The 18,487-nt window shown below is 38.6% G+C and overlaps 1 protein-coding gene across 2 annotated transcripts in view; it reads right to left on the minus strand.

Moving 5' to 3' along the window:
- Positions 1 to 3,783: 3,783 nt before the first annotated feature.
- Positions 3,784 to 18,487, minus strand: part of COL19A1 (collagen type XIX alpha 1 chain) — a 174,073-nt gene continuing 159,369 nt past the window's right edge. For both annotated transcript variants that reach the window (XM_009094353.4, XM_030235572.2), the window contains exons 46-50: positions 16,232 to 16,402; positions 15,249 to 15,315; positions 13,272 to 13,427; positions 6,695 to 6,772; positions 3,784 to 6,458 (exon numbers count right to left, since the gene is read on the minus strand). In XM_009094353.4, coding sequence (XP_009092601.3) covers positions 6,322 to 6,458; positions 6,695 to 6,772; positions 13,272 to 13,427; positions 15,249 to 15,315; positions 16,232 to 16,402 — 609 coding nt within the window. In that variant the 3' untranslated portion in view covers positions 3,784 to 6,321. The remainder of the gene's footprint in view (positions 6,459 to 6,694; positions 6,773 to 13,271; positions 13,428 to 15,248; positions 15,316 to 16,231; positions 16,403 to 18,487) is intronic.

The following is an 18,487-nucleotide window of genomic DNA, read 5'->3' on the forward strand; positions in this document are numbered from 1 at the left end:
CAAATATGAAAAGTTCCAACAGATGGTATTTTGAAGGTTACTTGAAGGACAGAAAGAACAAGAAACCAGGTTTCCCAAGAAACACTGTTTCAGAGACAACAGTGTTAATTCATCCTGGCAGAACACAGCAGTTGTGCTCCAAATACAAACGCTGCATTTTTGCAAATGTTGTTAAAATTACTTAGATAATTGTGTGAAATGTGTTTGCTTGAACTGCTCATCACTGTATTATTTTTTGGCCACGTAACATCTGCTTCCTTTTTACTTAAAAAATGCAGTTGCTGCATCTCCTCTGCTCACGGGTCACAGGTAGAGAAGAAATATCTATATTTTGTAGGGCAAGTTACTCCTGTGTGATTTGCTACAGCTTCAGTTTTATTCCCTCCCTTCAATTTTTTGTTATCCCTGTTCTGTTTTGCTTGCTGCCTGTGCATTCAAAAGGATGAGTAAACCTGGCAGCTTCAGACAATGAACAAAACAAAATTTCTGAAGTCACTATGGAAATGGAGAAAAGAAAATCAAGTTTGTGGTGAAATTATTACCTAGAATCCTTTAAAATGCTATCAACATTTTTCCTCCAGGGACAATTAGGCAGGAAGAGACAAATGAAAATTCCTACAGTTCCCTAAAGTTCAGTGAATCAGTTTTTGAATAAAAGTGATTATCTCCTACCTGGACAGGAAGTTTATGTCCAGAGAATGCATTTATTTCCATAAATTATATACATATTAAAACCAAGGTTTTGTTTTATTTGGTTTTGTTTGTTTGTTTGTTAGTTTTTTAATCCAGATTGTAGAGCTCTAAGTTTCACCAGGCTTAGGAAGCACAAGCCTGACTTCAGCTGGGGTTGAAATCCAAAGCCCCCAAATTCAGCCAACCCACCCTGACTTCTCCCCAGAGCTCATTGCAGTGGCTTTGTGCCTCTCATTTCTCCTGCCTGCAGTTGCATCCTCCCTCTTGTGATTTGACACAGAAGACATTTTTGACAGAGCCACAAACAGAAAGTATGTGAAATATTTCCATTTCCATCCAGCATCCTGTTTCAGATGTACATGGCCACACAATAATGTAAAAAGTTATTTTTCATCCACTTAATATATTTCCATTGAAGTGAACCTTAAATGCTGCAAACCAAAAATATAAGGAAGGATGGAAACAACCAGTCATGTTCTGTGATTCATTCAGGGACAGCTGCATACAATTCAGAAATGAAAGAATACAAAACACCAAGGTGTGTCATTGAGAATCCTTCAAACATTCTGACTGGAGACAGAATATATTTACATTAAAACTGCAGTAAGTAATTAAATGCATTCGTGTTCATAGAATAGCAGACTAAGAAAGAAAACTGCTAAAAGAACATGTAGACTCCAATCTTTTTAGCTACAAACTTATTTTGGTCTGGAATCTGTAACATTTGTTAGCAATTATTATTTGAAAACCACATTTCCTTACAGTATCCTGAAGCTTGAATTTTCCACTTAAATCCCAACCGTGACAAAGTCAGGTTTAAACTTGTTCTCCATGGCCTACACCCACCTACATGCATGGAGGTGATTTAAACATCCATCCAGTACAATCGATTTGTAGTGGGCATATCAGGTTTCAGGAAAAATTTGCATGACTTGGTACATCCAGAATCTATGAAAAACTCAGTAAGAACACACCCCAAGCCAGCCCAGTCAATGTTTTGACTTCTGAGTTACTTTTCTTGTTCTAACATCTCACATTAGAGCAGCATTTCTACTGCATTGGTAAAATGCAAGTTAAGGCCTGGCTTTATGTAGTCTGTTTGGGAAAAAAGTTTATAAAATGCTAATTTAGCCAGTGGGGTTTTTACAAGACTTTCATATAAACATTTCAGAAAAAAAAGAAGAAAAAAAAAATTGAGTGCACATAGAAATGAAAAATAACATTTCACCCTTGTGAAAAAAAGAAGATCCAAAATATTTTGTGTGATTATCCATTAATTAAAACTTCCACTTATTTAACAAAGTTGTGCATACCTAACATCTGTCATAACCCACAATCATAAAATGCAAGGGAAGGATGGATAATCAATCCTGTTTCTGTATCACAGTGCTCTTTTAACATTGAAACCAGATCCACCTTAAGGTAAGAATATTTGTTCTCAAAATATTGCCAGGCTGCACTGCTGCCCAGCTGTACTTTGGATGCTGTGGAAGTTTTTACTAACCATAGGTGAGTCCCTCCTCCCCTGGGGACAAACATCATGGCAGGGGATATAAATGGTGCCTGAAAATGAGATGTCTCACCACAACATATTCTTTTGTAACATACATAAAACACAATATAATAATAAACACAAATAAAATCTTAGCAATATTATCTTACAATAGTTGTCCAAGAAAGGCAGTATTTCTGCAAACACCACCATGCAAAACTAAAGAGAATTGAAGAAAGAAAATAGAAAAAGTCTCAAAAACAAAATCAGAAACACAGACTGTTGTGCTGTGAGAATACACATGGCTGGGTCAGCTCTTATTCTGCTGGGCCAGTTATGCCTGGGCTGTAATCGTTGTACTGAAAGGATGTTTTGCACTCCACCGTGTGGACAGCAGGAGGTCTGCTGCAGCCTCGGGAAAGCTTCCCTCTGAGGAAGTTTCTGTACTTTCCTTAGGCAAACTGAGTAGTTCTGTGCACTGCTATTTAAAGAAAATCCCAACACGTTTTTAATAGGTGATAAAGCAACTTGCCATAAAATATAAAAGTCTGACCCTGAACTAGGATAAAGCTTAAAGAGCTTTTAAAAAAGGTTTAAAAACATTTTGTCAAAGTTATTTCACTTCTGAGTCTTGTTGCATGTAAACAAACTCAAAGCAGAATAAAAGACCTTATGCTGCTGGAAAAAAAATAATCCCTCGTGCTTATTTCCTTGCAGTGCTTACTGCAGCATGAACTGCTCAAAACAGATACAAAACTAATAAAGCAAATTGCAAAATAGCAAAGACTAGCATCCCCTCTTCCCTCCCTGGCCTCCTGCCCAAAAACCAAGACAACATCAGTCTGAAACTGCAAAGAAATTTCAGGGGCCAAACCTGAAAAGCATGCAGACACGTTTCCAGCTACATTCCACTTTCAATTCTAAAAATGTGAATTAGGAGCAAGCCAGTGTGAAGTAAAGTTAAGCTGGGATTAGCTCTGCTCCACCCCAGTGAAGAAAGTGGCATCTTAAAATAGGTACTGAGATAGCCCATATATAAAAAATTACCCGTTTTCTCACATGAGAAAATTAAAGTGGGCTTTTAGCAAAATAAAGATAATGCAACAAGATAATTGCCAAAGTTACCTGCAAATCAACTGAAAGCATTCAAATACATTTTAGAAAGACCTTTCTCTTTAAGCCTATAAAAAGAAAAAGGCATCTGTAGGAAACATAGATGAAAAAATAAAACTTCTTCAAATATAAAAAGTGTTCTGCTTCCCAATAAGTTCAAGTAAATTAAAATACAGCAATTGCATCTGGCAGATAACAGATGCTGGGTTTCAGCAAGCTAAAAGCCCCAAAATATACAGATACCACCAATGCGGTGCAATGGTCTATGTACAGCCTTCCAGGCTGGGGCTGCTTGGGAACCTCTAAGTCACTCAAGTACTACCACAAGACAGCACCCTTTTCAATATTATCACAGAAAATGAAGTTCAAAATTAACTTATGAAGTAAAAAATGTTTAGATTATTACATATATTGGAATTACTAGAGAAGTAACAAAAAAAAAAAAAAAAACCAAACAAAAAAAAAAAAAAAAACCAAAAGAAACAGAAAATGTTTATGCAAGATACCTGACCAGCAGTTCCTTTCAGAGAATGGACACCAGTATGTGGGGCTGCTCCTCCTCTGGTGTCCCTGTTCAGACACTGAGATGCGCTGGTGCCAGGCTGGGCTCTCTGGGCAGGCAGACCCATGGCAGCAGTCAGTGCCTCAGTGCTGAGTCTCAAGCTCTCTGTCCATTCCCAGCACTCCCACAGCCCCAGTGCTCTGAGGACCAGCACTGGAAGGCTGACCAGTTCCACAGAGCAAACCAAGACATGCTCCATGGGCACAGCAGTTCTGGAGTGGGAGCAGCTTGTGTTGAGCTGAGCTCAGGCAGGACCACTTGTCCCTAATGCACCTTCACCCCAGCAGGACAGGCACCCACTGCCCACAGAGCAGAGGCTGTGCTGGCCTGCAGAAGGGACAGCCACTGCCTCCTGAGGAGTGAGCAGAACAGGAGGTGTGAGGATTGGGTTTGCCTGTGGGCTTTTGACCCCATTCTCACAAGAACAGATAAAGCACCCTGACTCCCCAAGGCAGCCCCAGCTGCAGGGTGTAGTGCAGCTCCTTCAGGAGATAATTTCATGGTATGCCACATGTTTTCTGCCATTCTCATTCCTGCTGTCCTCTCCTGTCCCAGGTGTTTACTCTCAGCCTTCCATCCATGTGTTACCTTTAACATCCTTTTGTAGCAAGCACCTTCTCTCCTCCAAACCCCAAACCAATGAACATGACAGGGATGTGCTTTCCCTTTCAGAAAGTGTCCTGAGTGTTCCAACTGCTGCCTGAGTTAATTTTGTCACCTCTTGCTCTCATCTTGCTCCTCTGCTCTGGGTGCAAGTGCTAGGAACTCTCTTCAGAACAAATGCCAATGTGCATCTTTTGCTAAAGACTACCAGCAGTCATTCCTTAACTGCTTTTAAGCAAAACCCAGAAGTCAGCCAGATTCATGTATCACAACAGCTTCTCTGGAAGCCAGGACTTCCAATTTGAGAATACTTCCCTGGTAGCTCAGTACTGCTCAAGCACAATGTTATCAAAACTACTTCCCTGCCTGATGTGGGAGAGTGACTGACTTCCAAACAATGAGATAAAAGCCCTCAGTATGGCTTTGTACCACAGGTGCATTTTGAAGTTGTAGGTTATAGATGTCTGTGTTCTCTAAATAGCACCTTCACTTTCTATTGCACCATACAAAGTTCCACAGGACTAACTTAGGATTTCCTGTTTTCCTAATAATCAGAAGTGAAATTTTGGCCACCTTACTCACTCCTTTTCAGGATCATCTGTGTGATTGATTTTATCCAGATTTTCTTTTGCTCAACCCTTTGAACTCTACAGGATTTACACACTGTTCTGTTTTGTTCATCATTGACATTGTCTGTTCCTGCAGCCTTAGTAAATGCCTGAAAACTGGATGCTGTTGCTCTCAGTAGTACACCTTTCAAGGAGAGTTTTGTATTTTTTCCCGAATTTCTCTTGAACTCAAAAAATTTTCTGTCACCAGTTGATAGGACCTGTGAGCTGCACACTCTACAGATTCCATGTTCTTCTCAAGCTGATTTCAGTGTGTCAATATTGCAGGAGGAAGAGGAAAACAGTGCCATCACCAAGATTAGAGGCTTGTGAAGTTCCATTTTTGGAATACGTACTCACCAGCCTTTGCTCTAAAGCAAGGAGTCACCTTTGCTGTAAAGGCAGAGTAGCTTGATTCCAGGCCTTGGCAGCCTTACTCAGTCCATCTAATAGTTAGAATCTGTGCCAGCTCTCAGTCCAGAACACCGTCAGCAGTCACGTGAGTTTAACATCTGGGGTATGTGTAACCAGGACTAAAGGAACACAAAAGCCCCCAGCTGGGACTAAATCCACTCAGGAGAGATATTTCCTGGAGCTACACCCGGTGATTTTCCAGTCAGTCTGAAGCTCATTGTTTGATGGGATAAGGAGACCATAAACACATCTTTGTTTCCTTCTTTGCCACCTTGGATGTGACTGTGAGATGGTGGGCAGCATTCCTGGAGCAGGGCAGACCCTTTTCAGAAGGTGTGCTGGAGCCTCCTCGAGGGACATGAATGTTTAGTCTGAACAGAGTTCCCAGTGCTCCAGCTCAGGTCCTGCATTCGCCATGAATGAGCACATGCTTTGTAACTTCAGAAATGTATTTTGTCCATTGAAAATTCACCACCAGCAAGAAAAATAAAGCCAGCTTACATGTGGAGGCATACATAATGTCTTAAGTTATAATAAATTTCTTTTGTTTGAAGAAAGAATTTTATGAAAATTATTTGGGCCTATTTTCTGTTCTAAGCAAAATAAATATGAGAAACAACACATGGAATGCACTCTGGAAAATATATGACATCACGTCATCATTATGACACTGCAAATAACATAAAAAAAGGCTCAATTTTGTGCCTTACAAATTATCTATATACCATGCAGTGTCGAGAGAAAAAACAAATGCACCAAATATTTCAAAAATTCTATGAACTTATTGGAAAGAGTGAGAAGTGACCGTGAGCCCAAGTGTCTGGGGGAGAGGGATTTTATTTCCTGCTGGTGCGTGAGCGAGTCTGTGAGACGTGGTAGTAGCAATCTGCCGGATTGCACCTCCCGTTGGCTCCAGGCGGCCCCTGCGGTCCCGGTGAGCCTGATGCTCCTGGTGGGCCAGGCAGGCCAGCAGCTGGTAAAACAAAGCTACAATTAGCAGGGTCCTCACCAGAGCACCAGCAGTGCCCTGCTTTTCATCACCGACATCAGGGGCACTCCAGCACATCCACAAGGAGGCAGGTGGGGCTGACCTCACGCTGCGATCCAGCTCGGGAGGAAAAGCAGGAGTGTAAAACCGGTGTTAAAACCAGGAGAAAAGCCTGTTAGTTGATAAATAACAATAGCAGAAATAGATCTGGAGACTTGTACCTGCAGGGCCAGGTGGTCCAGGGTTACCAGGCAGTCCAATTCCAGGCTCGCCTCTTTCCCCTTTCTGTCCTCTATAACCTACACAGAATAAAGACATGAAAATAAGAGCACCCTCTTATTTTAGGTAGTGATTTTCTGTATATCTTGTTGAAATTATCAAGACAAATATAATTGGGAAAGCACATGCTTAGTTCTCTTCTTCAGAATCCTTTTGTCTCTTTTTTTTTTTCTGAGAAAGCTCTTAAATTTATAAATTCCTTCTGGAAAATATGAGCATTTCTAGCAGTGACTGTAACATCATCTGTCAAGGGACTCTTGCTTTGTTCACTAGATTGACCCTTCCCCAAGATTTTAAGTCGTCTGGAATTCCTCTTATAAAGAGCCATATGCAGAGTTTACTTCCTCTGTTCAGCATAAATTCTTACACTTGCACTTTTTGGACTGTAAACTGGTAGTTGTATGATTAGACATTCTCCTGTATGTGAGAGAAGTCCCACTCCCTGGCCAATGTTGCCCAGCTTCCCTCATGTGGAATGAGTCCTCTCTGGACCTTGTGCAGATTTTGGGTTTGAAGCTTACTTTGACCCAAGTAGCTGCATATCATTAACAAGATGTGATTAGTAACCATATTTTGAATACTTGAGTCCTTTTTCTTCACAGGCCATAGTTTTGAATTATCTAAAAGGCTTCCACCTTCTAAGGTGCTGCAACCCATGCCCAACCCCTGCTTCTCTTTCCTTGAACTGGTTTTAAAAAGTTTTATTGGTTGGAAACACTCTGGCTGCTTTAGAGTTGAAGACTTGCTGCTATCAGTAAAATATTTGCCTGATTATTTCAAGTTAAGAATGTGCCTTTATTACGCAGGAGAAAGGATGAAGGCATTTTTAAAGGAGACATCTGCCCTTACTTCCCTTACAAAACAAACCCTTGCTTCAAAAAGGCTTACAAGGAAACTCTTCTGTACCCAGCACTTCAGATGCTGGCATGTAAGCTGACAAAAGTTTAGGAATAATTTGCTGATTTCTGAAATCTGAATGTGAATGAAATGTGAAATCTGCTGATTTCACATTTGGAATTAAAATCTTCCTGCTTCAAGGACCAGTATGTTTTAGCATCACCTATGCCATACAATAAAGTATTGAGTTCTTCCTCTTGCTACTTAGTTTGCATTAATCTGTTACTTAGTTTGAATTTAAAGAGAAGAGCACAGCCTTGTCAATCCACCTGAGGTCCCATGAAGATTAGCTGGCACTGACTGGTGGATGGCAAAGGCTGTCTTGCCAGTGTGCTGTGTTCTATGCAACACTAGTACCTTACAGGATTTCCAGAAGGAAATTACTTTGAGGGCTGTGGGTACCAATTCAGGGTAGATACAACAGACACAATGCATTAGGAATGGTACACAAAGCATTCAAGCTTTCTGTTACACACAAGTTCATTATACACTTCACTAGAAAGTCTGTTATCTGTTGCAATCATTCCAGCTTTCAAAACAGAGCATCAATCATCTTACTCCTCTCAGCACCACAAGGAAATTACAGTGAGGCAAGAATGTTACAAAATGCATGCAGGGTGCTATACATAACATAACTAAAGGAAATCAACTGTTTAAAATCTCACAGAAACCCAGATTCAAATTAACCATGCATTCTGGTCACTGAGTTATGTTAAGCAGAATTGTACAAGGCATATACACACACGAGCTATAAAGACTAAGAAAAAAAAAGCAATATGCAGGTATTTGTATTGGATTTTGAATCTTTGATTTACTCTCCAATGACCACAGTAATATTTATAACTACACCAAGTTGGTTTGTTCTGAAAAATCTTGTGCAACTTCTAGTATTGCTGCTTTTTGCAAAGCTCAATAATACAACTACAGGATCCATTACATGCCCTATTTATTTTATATTTCTCAATGTTTTTTAATTTACAGTCAACAGTTACAATACATTTCCCACTACAAACCCAGTTAACTCTAATTTTACAATGGACTGCTGTCACTAACCATTTGTTTGGCATTTCTTTAGTTACGGAGAAGAGAGAGAAATCAAAGGTACCTTACATCACATTTACAATCCCCATGATAACCATTACTGCAGGTCTCTGAAACACCGTAATTGAAAACAACTGAGATAGACTGAATGATTCTGTAAACATTACTGGAACAGAAGAAAATAAGGAAAAAAAAACCCTACAACAGGACAAAGAGCAGCATGGTCCAGGGTAGTGATAAACCATTATTGGCTGTATCCAAATACACATGCAAGGGTGTAGTTTTTTCATAGTGGCAGGTAAGTTCTGCTAGCACTGAAGTTCAATACAAAAATTCCCAAATACCTTGTCTAACAATAAGGCTTTATTTGATAAAATGCAAGAATGTTAATAAGCAGACTTATATGTAAACAATGTAATATGTAATTCTGGCAGAAAAATATTTGATTTTTAATGAGGTATATTTTGCTCAGAAGCAGGGCCATGATTACAGCTCTAGAGGATATTATCACCTTCTTTCTGAGCTTAGACTGACAAACTCATACACAGTCAAAAGAAAATATTACCATACACGTAAAACAGATTTAATTTATTGTTTTTACTGCAAAGGCACATATAAGATGCTATCTACTTTTCCTGGTAGAATTACAATTTCAGTAACAGGCACCTGCTTAATTCAAAAGGTAACTAGTTTAGCAGAACCTTTCACTCAGGTTCTAGAAATTTTGCTGCAATTTCTGCAACCCTAAAGTTCTGTTATGACAAACACGTACCCAACGTGGGCACTATGGTAAATGCTTGGTAGCAGTATATAGCAAGCTGGTGTTCATACAGATAAGCTTTTGTTCACAGATGAGTATTAACAGCTGGAATTCAGCTCTCAGTTTGGTGCTTGCCACAAACATCACAGTCAAAAGCGTCACTACTGCTACACCCTCGGCTCAGTGTGGAAATGACACAAGTTCACGTCCATGAACTCAGAGGTAAAAGGCATTTAAACTGCTCTAGAAGCTATTGCACCCATATAATGTAGACCCTCTTCCATCAGCATGGGCAATGCAGCACCTGAAACTACCATGTCAAGTATCTAGAGAAATCTGAGGTTCTTTAACACAAATACAAGGCAAAGAGATTACCACCACAGGGAACAATGAGACCAAAGTATCCACTGTGTTTTACTGTGCAAACACTCTGTGTTCTTAAAAAGACTGCAAAGAAACAGAGAGGGTGTCAAGATGAAGCCCTCTCATCCAGCCACCAACACATGTTCTGACTTCCTTCTGTATGTTACAGTTCTCTCAGCTGAGAGGGAGCAGCTGGCTTTCAAATCAAAGTACAACAGGTTAACTTTAACCTCCACAGCAGAGAACATTTTGCAGGAGTTGTCTCTTGAAACCAGAGCAGCTGTTTCAGAAGGGTGACTGTGTATAGACCACATCCACTACAATGGGTTTTTGATGTCAGCCAAGGTTTCTACATGCTTCCACCATACAAATTAGTAATTATAATAGGAGACATAAACTTTGCAACAGAGATTACCAATAAAGATCAGGAGCTTTCACTATTCATCGTATGTTATTTTTATTTTCTGAGCTGAACTATTTTTTTGATTCCTTGAGGCTACCACAAGTTATGAGGACCTATAAAAATAATTTCTTCAATTTGACAGAAAGAGTGAATTTTAACTAGAATGGAATCTTTTCTCTATTGAAAAAAAATCAAGTCATGTTAAAATAAAGGATCTCTGGATTGTTAAATTATCACAAGGTGCATTTCATCTACTGGACCAAAATTCCCTTATTATTACAATTTCAAAACCCAATTAAGTCAGTGGAGTTGATTGAGCTAGATCCTCTTATACATGACAAGCTGACTGACTGTTTGCAGATGGATGACATTGATACATCTTGTTTGTAAAGCCTTGAAATAAACTTTCTAATTCTTTAGGAGTTATTAACATAGCATAAAACTCATGCAGAGTAAAGTCTCTCTGTTCTCCCTTAAGGAGATGCTGTACATTTTACCATTATTCCTGCCTCAGAGCATCAACTTGCAGATGCATAGGTAATTTTTGAAATTAATATATATATATATAGATGTCTATAAAAATCTTCCATTTGCTATTTGAATACCAATTATGTGTTTCACAATTTAAGTTGCAATTCTATTTTGCTTGCATGCTATATTTCTAACGAGACCATCCTATAAATTATATCTACCTGAACCACTGGGAAGGTTGTGAGGAACACTATGAACAACCTTGCTGAAGGCCAGCAGGTAAAAATTCTGGACTTCCTTAGAAGGGAATGAATATCTGCATAAGAGTATAGAAATTCTTTTAATACACTTTTTGAAAACCATGTCTATAAGTCCAAAAATTAGTGCCTCACTTTTTTGCTTCTGGGATTAACCCACTACCTCTTAGTTTGCTGTGCAGAAGGAGATTCTGTTGGAATCTGACTAAATCATTCCTGGCCAGTTTCCAGGGGAACCAGCACCACACTCAAGGTGTATGGAGGGACCCTTATGAATCCACAAATGAAGTTGAACACCTCTCCAGATGCACAGTAGCATCTGGCTGGCTGTAGCAGGCTCTGCATGCAGCATCACACACAGGACATATTCACAGAGATCCTGTTCATTGCTTGCCACAAGCATCTACTTCTTCTCACTGCCTGTGTGGGACAAGTGACTCACTCTGCCACATTTTACTGCACACAGCAAATCCCTGGAGTTGGCAGTCTGGGCTACACCCAAGTGAGAAATATAATAAGAAGTGTCTATCAGTCAGTACCAAGTCTGTATTAGGACCTGTGCACACAGCATGCTACCTTAAAGGGCCCAGCCACACATGCACGTAATGTGCTTCACCAAGAAGTCTTGTTGGCTATGTATTTTATGGCTGAAGACAAGCTGGAATATAAAAAGATACTTTTCAATCTGCTCAGAGATTTGAATTTCTTTTTAGTCTCGGCACAAAGCAGTAACATGCACAGGCAGAACTGAGGAAGGTGTGAAGGTTGTGTGTAAGTGTGCACCTCTTACAGGAGGTCTCTTATTCGCAATATAAAATAGAGGCAAGGTAAACTTTTGGTTTTCTTTCCTTGGAAGTGTAATCTTTTGTATCTTTTTAAGCATCAGAGAATCAAAGGCTTCTCACTCAGCTTACCTTTTACTAATCAAAAACAAGTATTGAGCATATTGGTAAAACAAATGGAAATCCTGTGTACATGGGGCACTATTTTACTTAAGTAAAAGGTATGGAAAAGCAGCTTTTTTTTTTTTTTTTTTTTTCAAGCATAGCTATCATCTTTTAGTCTTGATGCTCACTAGCTAGAAATAAAACCTAGTGCAACGTTTCTCTTCCCAGAAGTGTTCGAGACTATCCAGTACATGCATCATCATTGAACAATCTGGCACTGACATTGAAGGTGACTATTTGCAGTGATCTGAATATTTAGGTAACGATGAAATCAGTGTTGTAAGATTCTAAGCCTTTTATTGTTTTCCTTGATCCTTTTTTCTTGTTCTTCTCATTCTGAGCTCATCACAGTTTTCAAGCTTCTGTCAGTGGTTTGCGCTTATCAATGTTAGTAAGTCCTTATTCTTCTGATAGCTTTAGGATCCACACATCTTCAGCTTTGCTGGCATGTTCTTCATTCCAGTCTGACTTGCTCTGACTCCAGAGCAGACCAAACTAACAAAAGATAATAAAGAACTACCTACAGATAAACTGCAAATTACATATTACCCGCCCACAGAATATTATTCATCTATAAATTCTCTTTTCGTTCTAGTCTGTTCTCATTCTTTCTTTTAATCTCTGAAAGGCTGGCTCTACAGTAGAGCACAACTACATTTCACCTGGACCCCTCAGAGCTAATTTTGCAGTAAAAGACATTTTTGCAGTAAAAGTAGTTCATGGAAACGAGTCCTATACTGTCCAAGTGCATTGCAATGCAGAAATAACTGTTTGAGGTATAGCTGATGCCTTAAATTAGTGAAAAACTGATTACTTTGTTTTTTTTTCTTTTATGAAAAAAAAAAGAATAGGTTCCTTCACTGTAAGAAAAATTAATTTAGTAATACTTCAGTTCTTACTGCTTCTTAAAGAAGAATATTTTTCTTCTGTTTTTCCTGCCCTGTATTTTCTCAGGATCTGAGCTGAGAGCAGTGGGACCAGGAAACAGAAAGATAGATTTTCTTTCTTAAATAAGATGGCCTCTAAATAGTTAGCTGAATCTAAATAGCTAGAGTGCTGATATTGTTTTTTCCTCCTTATTCAAGTATTTTGTAGAAAAAAACCCCTGCTACAGTAGTTCTGTCAGATTTAGATATCTGTCAATAATTAACTTTATAACTGATTAGAATAAAATGCACTGATTAGGAGTTTTTAATCAGTAAAATCCACACATTTACTAGGGGTTAATATTTAGATGTGGTCTGGAAAAACATAAGTACATAAGCTTAAAAGTTAATCATTAGAAAGCTAGATAGGTAGTCCTGGCTTATTTAATAAACATTAGCAAGTGTATAAGAATTTCAAGATACAACTGAAAGGAACAGTTTTTGGAATCCCTACCTTGAATTCCACGTTCTCCTGGAGGGCCTGGCAAACCATCCTTTCCTGGTGGCCCTGGTGATCCATCTTTTCCTGGGGGCCCTGGTTTTCCATGAGCTTGGGAGGCAAGCATTGCAGCAGGCAGCTTCAACTGGGATACAAATTGACCCATCCTTTCTTCAATAATCAAAGATGCAAGAAAAAGTTGGTAAGAAATCTGCTAGCAAAAAAGGGTAAAAAAACCATCCCAAAGTCCCAGCTAAAGTTCCTGTAAGTAGGGTGTGGAACTCTTCTTAATGTCAAGGTATTAAATGCTCCAATAAGCACTGAGACCTTCGGTTCCAGCTCACATTCATGTCTGAGTCTTTAACCTTTGAAATAATCCAAATTAATTTGTATTAAAGTTTCTATTGCTACTCTCCATTGCTAACATATTCCAATACTTCAATGATTTCTGACTTCTCTTCATGGAAGTACTTAAAACATGTAGAATAATTAATATTAACACACTGATTGAGGGCTACCTTCTTTTTTTGTAACTCATATTAAACTGCTAAGTAGAGATTAAATGCTATGAACAGTTCTTGGAATGTGCTGGAACCCTTAAAACAGTTGTAAAAAACCTGAAATCACTTAGCAAAAACTGTTAAATGCAGATATTTCAGAATAGAAATTTTCATGCTGGCAAGATAAAGTCCTTGGTAGTATAATAATGTTCCTTCCAGGTAGGTAAAATAGGTACTAACCTTGGCTCTGTCTCATTTACACCAGATTAAAGCCCTAAACATTCCACAGTTTAGTGGGTATTTGCATAGTTTTATGATTTAAGAAAAGAATTAGAGAAGAGTGGGCATGAAACAAAGAAGAAGGAAGGTGATAGAAAGTAAACAAAATGAAACAATGCCAAAACTAGAAGATCTGTGGGAACAGTAGTGAGGTGTAGAAAATGAAATAGCTACAAAGACAAAACTACTTTATTCCCTGTAGGCAGGGCACCTTATAATGCCTTCTTTTTGTGAATAGACTAAATATTTGTTACCATTCTATCTGAATGAAAAAAAGAGGTGACTTCACTCAACCAACTGCTCTTGAAATACATAGCAGGTTGAACTCTGAGGGGCAGCACCCTGGGGAAAGGTGATAATAAGCAAAATGATAGCCTTGTTATAAAGCTAAAAAATACCTGAACAGGTTAAGAAGTCTAAAGGTTTATATAATTTCTTTTATCTCTAAAAGATATTTTTGTCCACAAATATTAATGACAGAATAACAAAGCATATTGAGGACATAAGAAACACATTTTGCAATGGAAGAAAAGCTACTGTTAAGGGGTGTTCAAGAAGCAGCTTCTTTCAGAAACCTATCTGAGTCACAGCTTTTCTACCATGACTAAAGCAATGCTGGGGAAGAAAAACATTTCCTTTCCAGAGTAAGGACTCGGGTAAGAAATCTTACATATTACAAAGGGCTTGGCTGAATCTGGTACTTGCCTAAAACTGTGCCAGATGATGGTGGTCTGGCAGGGAGTTCTGGAACTCAGCAGGGGTATTTGCTGAGAAAACTGCACAGCAATTAAACCTATGTGACTGAAGGCTGTTGAACCTTTCCCTTATTTAGACAGTCAGCCACTAAGTGGGCAAAATAATTAGGTATATCTGTGGTCTCTGCTTTAGTAACACTTCAGTATCTTAATGGTATGTGGTAAATAAACAGCATCTGCAGTAGAACATGATGCTCATATGTACCTACAATGACACATGCTTCTGTTTGCTATTATGATTTGGAGCAGACTACCCTTCAGTGCTAATCTTTTACATAAGGAAATACTCTGCTCAACAGAGTAACTCTAACCTCTCATTGTTTGAACAGAATCATGTAAACTTACTAAACACAGCTACAGCAACAAGGTACCTGCCAAGTCCAATGTAAGTTAGATGACATGTAAAGAAATTTAGAGCAGAATTACAGATTTACTTGTATAATATTTCCTTCTCTTACCTTCAAATACTTTAAGAACCTCTTGTTTGATATATTTTTTTATTTCTTCAAGTGAAATTGCATCAGCCTGATGAGGAAAAAGAAAGGTGATATGTATCAGAAGGAATATGCAGAGGACAATTTATGATGCTACTAAAATAAGAAATGCTCAAATTAGCATTACAACTATAAACCTTTCACCAACAGATAAGTGTTTTAATTTATTTGTGTTATTTATTTTACTGCAAATACATTATAATATTGTAAAGACACTAGTGGCATGAAGTGGGAGAAGCACTCCCAGCTACCAAGATGACCAGGATGTGATGAGTATGGAAGTTACCTTGCACAAGACAGTACGGATGACCAGGGACAAAAATCTGCTTTACTTTTGCATAGCATCTGCCAAGTCCTCACCTGCCCTGGGGACTGCTTGCTTTGATGCATTGCTGACCAGGACAGAACCATGGCCCCAGTAACTTCACTAGAAAAGTGTTTTAGATCTTTACCTTACCTGGTTGAGGTTAAAAAGAGCCCTAACATAGATGTGTGTGCCTGTGTGCTCATGCAGACAAATCAAGATACCTACAACTGGCAAGCAGCATTTCACTGTCTTTCTAAATGTTGATTTCTCTTCTATTGAGAATCAATTTTGGCTGCCTCTTTTTCTTTTCCAGTTGCAAAGGCTCAGACTGTAGCTCTTAATCTTATGGAAAATGTGAAAATTAACAGTAGTGAGTAGCCCTATTGATATGCAGGAACTAAAGAAATAAATAATTCAAGTTTATTCATAGTAGATGTTTTAAAGAATAATTCAAAAAAACCTGTCTGATGATGCGGGTCTATGTTTTTTCACCTTAACTGAACACTGAAACTATTTGAGAGAAATCCTTAGTTTTTCTAATACTGTGCTATTTCTCCTTTGAATTTCCACTGCTCAGCCCATATTACCTTCATAACTGTCTGAATTTACAAGCAACCAAGGTAAACTTATATTTACTTACTGGAAACCCTGGGGGTCCTGGTGAGCCTGGGGGACCTTGATGACCTGGTGATCCTGGATAGCCTCTGTCTCCTGGAGGGCCAACAGGACCCACATCCCCCTTTTCTCCTGATGGGCCAGGCTTCCCTCGTTCACCCTGTGGACCTCTGTCCCCTGGAATACCCTGATCTCCCTGTGAGAAATCAAAGCAGAAAGAAAACACTGATGCACATAGCGGAACAAACCTGAAAAGTCACTTAATAATGCTAAAGAGAAAATTCTTGTCTGTTCAGAAACAGACTGAGTCATGCAGGGAAGATGATTTTACAGGCTGAACCTTGCCTCTGAAAATACATTCTGTTTTCTTGCACTTTTGATGTCAAAATCGATTACAAAAAGAATAGCTTGACTCTGTAACCCACTTTGCAGGACAGAGCTTGAGTATAGAAAGTTTTTAACCCCTACACAAGGATCTAGAAATGTCAATTATAGCATAGGTATAATTTAGATGCTCAAATTCCCACAGGCAAAAGACACCAGGATATTTCCTGTAACTTCCCTTAGAAGCCTACTATTTTATGTCTTCATTTGCGCAAAATTGTAGTTAATCTAAGTTATTTCCAGTACCCAAAGATACCAAGGAAGAAGCTTGAGAGGAATTATTAAGAAGGACGTTTAGTGACAGGACAAGGGGGTAATGGCTTCAGACTGAGAGGGAATCAGTTCAGATGAGGTATTAGGAAGAAATTCTTTACTGTCAGGATGGTGAGCCACTGGAATAAGTTGTTCAGAGAAGCTTTGCATGCTCTAACCCTGGAAATATATTAAGACCAGGTTGGATGTGGCTTAGAGCAACCTGGTCTGATGAAAGACTCATGGCAAGGTGGGTGGAACTTGATGACCTTTAAAGGTACCTTCCAGCCCAGGCCTTTCTATGGTTCTGTGATATGTAAGTTCTCAGGTTTATAACCCTGCAGAGGAGGTACAGATAGCTCTTCTACCAGAGATAAAGAAAAAAGGCAGGTTTCTCTAGAATCATGGTACTATGCCAGTGTGAAGCTGATCCTTTTCTTATAAACAATCCATGTTTTACAGGCTGCCAGTGTGTAAGAGGCAAATCAAATACTACAACAACTTTTCAAACAAGCGTTTTTTAACTGCCTCCAGGTTTTCTTCATGTTTTGAAAAAGGTTCTTGTAAAAATTCATAACCCAGGTCATATATTCCTCCAGATTCCTCTCTAAACTCTCCTCTATGAATTGTACAAAATTCAGGATGTTTGTGTTTTGTGATCTCTGCCTAAAGTGCTGCTTTATTCAGCCTTTCTCCTTTCTAGTGTTCTCCTATCTCTTGTATTTTATCTTGTACCAAATTCTGTGCAGAAGAAACTGCTGTTTTTCCTGTGTTTCTACCTGCTCTACTCCAGCAGGTTCACAATCTGTGATCAAGGTCTGGAGATAACAGCAAAAAACAAGCAAGCCACTAGCACTTGTATCTGTTGAAATCACTAGAAAATGGGTTGGTATAAAACATGTTTTCAATCTAGTTGGTCACTCAGTTTATAAAGTAGTAATAACAGCAGTGTTTAGTCACTCAAAGGATATATAAAACTATTTCAGCCCTGGTGGCTTATTCCTTCTTAAAATGGATTCTATGAGGACATTCTTATACCAGACAAGAAAACCTCAAGAGTTTTATTCTGTCTTTCTAATTTTGATGCTTCTCTTTTCTGTAACTACAACAGCTGGTCTCAAACTGAAGGAGCATGCTGTACAGCAGTAATAATAATAATGGCTGCCAGAAAACCTTATTTTCTGTAATCATTGCAATCTCTATCATAGGTGCAGGCCTGTGTCCTTAAAGGCAAAACCAAAACATTGCAAACAGTTAATTTTTTAAGGGATAATTGTAATAACTGTTAAACACTTATGTCTCTTCAGTGTCATAAAGCAGAATTTCCTTTTCCAGATTAAACAGGGAGATACTTTTCTGAGTCATCAAATAAATGTGGCAGCCATGTGACTAGGACATCAGGACTTTGAGAATGTTATAAGACTGTCTTTCATATATATATATATATTATATATATATATATATATATTATATATATATATATATATATTATATATATATTTATTTATTATTATATATATATATACATATATAAACTCATCTCTCACCTCCCATAATCGTTCCTGCCCACCATGACCTTGTTACCATGAACAAACTGTCTGAAGAGTTTGGAAAGCAGTCAGGTATTGCACTGGCATTCCTGCTG

Source organism: Serinus canaria, chromosome 3 (genome assembly GCF_022539315.1).
Source record: "Serinus canaria isolate serCan28SL12 chromosome 3, serCan2020, whole genome shotgun sequence".
NCBI lineage: Eukaryota > Metazoa > Chordata > Aves > Passeriformes > Fringillidae > Serinus > Serinus canaria.